This window comes from Dreissena polymorpha, chromosome 4 (genome assembly GCF_020536995.1).
Source record: "Dreissena polymorpha isolate Duluth1 chromosome 4, UMN_Dpol_1.0, whole genome shotgun sequence".
NCBI lineage: Eukaryota > Metazoa > Mollusca > Bivalvia > Myida > Dreissenidae > Dreissena > Dreissena polymorpha.
Genome location: NC_068358.1, coordinates 39,433,458 through 39,438,341, shown reverse-complemented (window position 1 = coordinate 39,438,341; position 4,884 = coordinate 39,433,458). Strand labels below are relative to the sequence as shown.

At 48.3% G+C, this 4,884-nt stretch overlaps 2 protein-coding genes across 2 annotated transcripts; both read right to left on the bottom strand.

The window, feature by feature from the left end:
* Positions 1-348: 348 nt before the first annotated feature.
* LOC127878360 (uncharacterized) lies at positions 349-1,425 on the bottom strand. Its single transcript, XM_052424889.1, has one exon. It carries the CDS (start codon positions 1,423-1,425, stop codon positions 349-351), a length of 1,077 nt encoding a protein of 358 aa, XP_052280849.1.
* A 6-nt stretch (positions 1,426-1,431) lies between these two features.
* LOC127878359 (uncharacterized) lies at positions 1,432-4,539 on the bottom strand. The gene is made up of 2 exons (XM_052424888.1): positions 4,225-4,539; positions 1,432-3,945 (listed from the first exon to the last, which is right to left on the bottom strand). Exons 1-2 carry the CDS (start codon positions 4,537-4,539, stop codon positions 1,432-1,434), a joined length of 2,829 nt encoding a protein of 942 aa, XP_052280848.1.
* Between the last annotated feature and the right edge of the window lie 345 nt (positions 4,540-4,884).

The following is a 4,884-nucleotide window of genomic DNA, read 5'->3' as shown; positions in this document are numbered from 1 at the left end:
TATTAACTAACTTGCATCAAGAATACAACATCAATTCCTTCAACATTTATAATAAATAATAAAATTCTCACATTTACAATGCTCAACCAGTCTCAGTAAAATGTACGATAAGATATCCCTACACCTTAACCTTAAATATTATTTAAAGCTCTATTGTATGCACAAATATGTATAGTGTTTTAAACTTACTTTTATTTTAAAAATGCCTAATGATGTGTAGAATACAGATACTACTGCATAAACCACTGACTCATCAGCTGGGAACTGCCTATCATCAAGTGTTTCTATCCTTTAATCCCAGGACACTCTCCGGGCAGTGGATCCGTAGTGTTTGCCAAACACTACGGGTCAGTGGTTTAGCGTCCAGCTCTTCTCCTCTCGCATCATCCACAGCCAGTTGGACGCTTTTTCTGCAGCTTGTCCAAGTCTGCCTACAGCCTTCTTCCTGTCACCTCCCTTGATCCCAATGTTGCTGAGCATTCTCCATACTGATTGGGCTGGAAATCCTCTGCACCCTATTTCAACGGGGAACAGCCAGGCACTCCAACCACGACTTTTACACTGTTCTTGTAGCTCAGTGTACTTTCCCATTTTCCGCTCGTAGGCCTCATCACACCTAGTCTCCCAGGGTACAGTGAGTTCTATCATCACCAGTTTCTTGTCCTTGGGAGACCATATAACTATGTCTGGTCTCTGTGTGGTATGGACTATGTCTGGGAATACCAGCTGTTTTCCTAGGTCGACCTTCATCTCCCAACGCTCTGATTCATCAAGGATAGATGTTGCTGCGGTTCTTGCCTTCTTGGCAGTTTGTCCTTCCTTGACGAATTTGATTGTTGGTACTGCCTTCTTGTTGGTAGGTCTTGTCTTCCTTCTCTCCCGCTCTAGTATGTCTGCTAGCTCCTTGAGGACTGTGTCGTGCCTCCATCTGTAGCGGCCTTGTGTTAGCGCTGTCTGGCAAGATGAGAGGGTGTGCTGCATGGTTCCTGGTTTGTCGCACAGCTGACACTTTGGGTCTTCCACTATCCCCCATCTGTGTAGATTGACTGGAGATGGCAGCAGATCATATACGGATCTCAGTAGGAATTTGAGTCGTAGTGGTTCGTAGTGCCAAATGTCTACCCATGTCAGGTGTCTTTCTGTGGTCTGCCATTGTGTCCATGCGCAGTGCCCTCCCATCCCGACTGCTCTGGCGCGCCTGTCTTCCTCTTCTGAAAGCCTGATCTCATACTGAACCATTTGGCTTCTTTCTTTCTTACCGGCAGTGCTCCAGCGTTGTGGTTTTGAACTGCCCAGGCCTTGTCTTCCTATAGCTGTGGTGCCTATGATGTCTTTGTGTCGTAGCCTGCTTTCTGCCTGGGCTACTGCCTGGCTTGCTGACCACTTTCGCCCTGTGCGTGTCTCGATGCCTGCCTTCCAAATCATGTCATCTTATGACTCTTTGAGGGTTACCACCAGTCTTCCTTTGGCAACCTTGAACTCTTCAACTAGTGAGGTCATTGGGAGTTGAAGTTGGTTGGTTCTGCCATACAGTCCAATGCTGGTGAAACTAGGAGGGACACCAAGCCATCTCCGGAGATGCCGGTTGATCACTCTCTCGAATCCTTCTACAGTGGTCGTAGCTATCTCGTACAGCATAAGGGGCCACATAAGCCTAGGTAGTAACCCATGTTGGTAGAGCCATGCCTTAAACTTGCCCGGGAGTCCTGTCTGGTCTATAAGCTTCAGGTCATCTTGGAGCTGGTTTTTGACTCTAGTGATGTTGTTAGTGTCCTTCAGGCTGGCGTCGTACCACTTGCCGATGCACTTGACTGGACTGTCAATAATGGATGGAATGTCTTCCCCTTGCACCTGTAGAGTGAATCTTTTGGTGACCTTTCCCTTCTTGATGATCAGGCTCCTTGACTTCTTGGGTTTGAATTTCATTCGTGCCCATGTGACCGTGTCCTGTAGGGCTGTTAGTACCCAGCGGGCCTGTACATGTGTGGTGGTAGTGATGGTCAGGTCATCCATGAACCCCCTGCTGGATGGGGGGTGTATACCTGACGCTGTTTTTGGTCCTCTGGTTTCCCTCTTCGCGGCATTGATGATCAAGTTCATGCCCATCACGAATAGTACCACTGAGATGGTGCAGCCAGTTACTATCCCCTTCTCTAACCTCTGCCATGGCGTTGTCTGGTCACCGATTGAGAATCGAAGCTGTATGCCATCAAAGTAGCCATTTATGATCCCCTGTATATGCTCTGGGATATGATAATGCTTCATTGCTTCTTCAATAAGCTTGTGTGGTATGGAGCCATAGGCGTTGGCGAGGTCTAACCAGACGACTGTGAGGTCATTGGCGTTCACCTTTGCTTCACGGATGATCTGACTGATGGCACTGGAGTGTTCAATGCAGCCAGAGAAGCCCGGAACCCCCCCCCCTTTCTGTACCGATGTGTCAATGTACTGATTGGTTGTCAGGAACGTGGTCATTCGTCTTGCCAGGACAGCGAAGAATATTTTCCCCTCCACATTCAACAGTGAAATGGTTCGGAATTCGGTCACATGTTTGGAGCCCTTTTCCTTTGGAGTAAATATTCCCTCTGCCTGTTGCCAGCAATCTGGGACTTTTCCTTTCCTCCATATCACCTTAAGTAGGGTCCATAGTCTTCGTAGTAGCATCGGGCACATCTTGTATACTTTATAGGGTATACCGTTTGGTCCTGGTGCGGAGCCGCTTCTTGCTTTCTTCACTACATCAGATACTTCCTTCATTGTGGGTTCTTTTATGTTTAGTGGAATTGTGGGTTCTGGGACTGGTTCAATTCTTGGACAGCTTCCTAATGGATTATCTCTTGCTGGATCGGAGTGTGTGTCCTTTAGATGCTGTTGTATCTCCTCCATACTGCTTTCAAGCTTCCCAGATTTTTCTTTGTCTAGGAGTCCTTTGGAAAACTTGTATGGATTGGCTATGAACTCAGCTCGCCTCTTGGCTCGCTTCTTCCGCTTGTCTCGGAGTTGTTCTGCCTTACGAAGATCGGTCAGTTTCTGTCTGAGTTCATCTCTAAGCTGCTGAAGTCCGGGTCTTTCCTCTATATTTGCTTTTTGGTAGGATTTCCGCAGTGACTTCAGCTCTTTCCTAATCTCTGTGATCTGTCGTTGTCTTCTATTTGGCTGTGCAGGGGTTCTGGTGGGTTTCCATTTCACCTCACCAAATCGTTCTTTGCCGATAGAGTGGACAAGGTTGGTCAGAGACTTCAGTTTCTTCTCTACTGGCCCTTGGAGTGTTGTTTCCAGGATGGTGTTGAGGTCTTCATCAAACTGTTTCCACAGGTTCCTGTCACTTGTCTTGGGCCATGTAATTCTAACCTTCTGAGCTGTGGCATTAGTATTGGAAGCTGTATTTCGGCTGTTGTGCTGTGAGTCTGTGTTTGGCCTCAGGTCTTCTGGAGTACCTAAAAGCTCTAGAAGAGGGTCATCTTCTTCGAAGATGTCGCTGACTTGCGAGACAATATCAGGATCTGCTGAATTGGTGCGTGGCTTCTCAGCTGCGTAGAGGTCCCCAGTACTGTGGGTTGAGTCCTGACTAGGATCCTCCAACGTCTCACCAGATGTAAAATCTGAGCGTTGCCGCTGCCTTGCCGTGCTCCCGCATGCCGTTCTCCCTTGATGAATACGCAAGCCTCTAAGGTTCTTGCACACCTTTCCACATCTACACTTCACCTCTGCCTTTGTTCCGGTCAATGTCGATTGGACTAGCCGTGTCGTTGTCGTTGAATCCGTCTGATTGACTCTCTCAGCCTCCCATCCCCTCTCGGGAGACTCTGGGGGTATTCTTCTGTATCGGAGTCTGTAGCTTGATGGTGGGTGTCTTCTCACGAAGACTGCAATCTGGGATGCTACCCCGTCATGCCCCGGGTCCAGTCTGTTCCTGGTGTCATCTGTCTCTCCAGTGTCACTGTTCTATTCTCAGTCGTCATTCAGTCTTTCCTTGAAGTCACTGGTTGCCCAGATATATGATGTGTAGAATACAGATACTACTGCACAAACCACTAACTCATCAGCTGGGAACTGCCTATCATCAAGTGTTTCTATCCTTTAATCCCAGGACACTCTCCGGGCAGTGGATCCGTAGTGTTGGCCAAACACTACGGGTCAGTGGTTTAGCGTCCAGCTCTTCTCCTCTCGCATCATCCACAGCCAGTTGGATGCTTTTTCTGCAGCTTGTCCAAGTCTGCCTACAGCCCTCTTCCTGTCACCTCCCTCGATCCCAATGTTGCTATGCATTCTCCATACTGATTGGGCTGGAAATCCTCTGCACCCTATTTCAACGGGGAACAGCCAGGCACTCCAACCACGACTTTTACACTGTTCTTGTAGCTCAGTGTACTTTCCCATTTTCCGCTCGTAGGCCTCATCACACCTAGTCTCCCAGGGTACAGTGAGTTCTATCATCACCAGTTTCTTGTCCTTGGGAGACCATATAACTATGTCTGGTCTCTGTGTGGTATGGACTATGTCTGGGAATACCAGCTGTTTTCCTAGGTCGACCTTCATCTCCCAACGCTCTGATTCATCAAGGATAGATGTTGCTGCGGTTCTTGCCTTCTTGGCAGTTTGTCCTTCCTTGACGAATTCGATTGTTGGTACTGCCTTCTTGTTGGTAGGTCATGTCTTCCTTCTCTCCCGCTCCAGTATGTCTGCTAGCTCCTTGAGGACTGTGTCGTGCCTCCATCTGTAGCGGCCTTGTGTTAGCGCTGTCTGGCAAGATGAGAGGGTGTGCTGCATGGTTCCTGGTTTGTCGCACAGCTGACACTTTGGGTCTTCCACTAACCCCCATCTGTGTAGATTGACTGGAGATGGCAGCAGATCATATACGGATCTCAGTAGGAATTTGAGTCG

Excerpts from the sequence above, each read along its gene's own strand:
- LOC127878360 (XM_052424889.1), bottom strand. The coding sequence starts at position 1,425 with ATGATTTGGAAGGCAGGCATCGAGACACGCACAGGGCGAAAGTGGTCA.
- LOC127878359 (XM_052424888.1), bottom strand. The coding sequence starts at position 4,539 with ATGAAGGTCGACCTAGGAAAACAGCTGGTATTCCCAGACATAGTCCAT. Across the intron at positions 3,946-4,224 it reads GAGGTGACAGGAAGAGGGCT|AACAGTGACACTGGAGAGAC; the intron begins GTAGGCAGACTT and ends GACTGAGAATAG.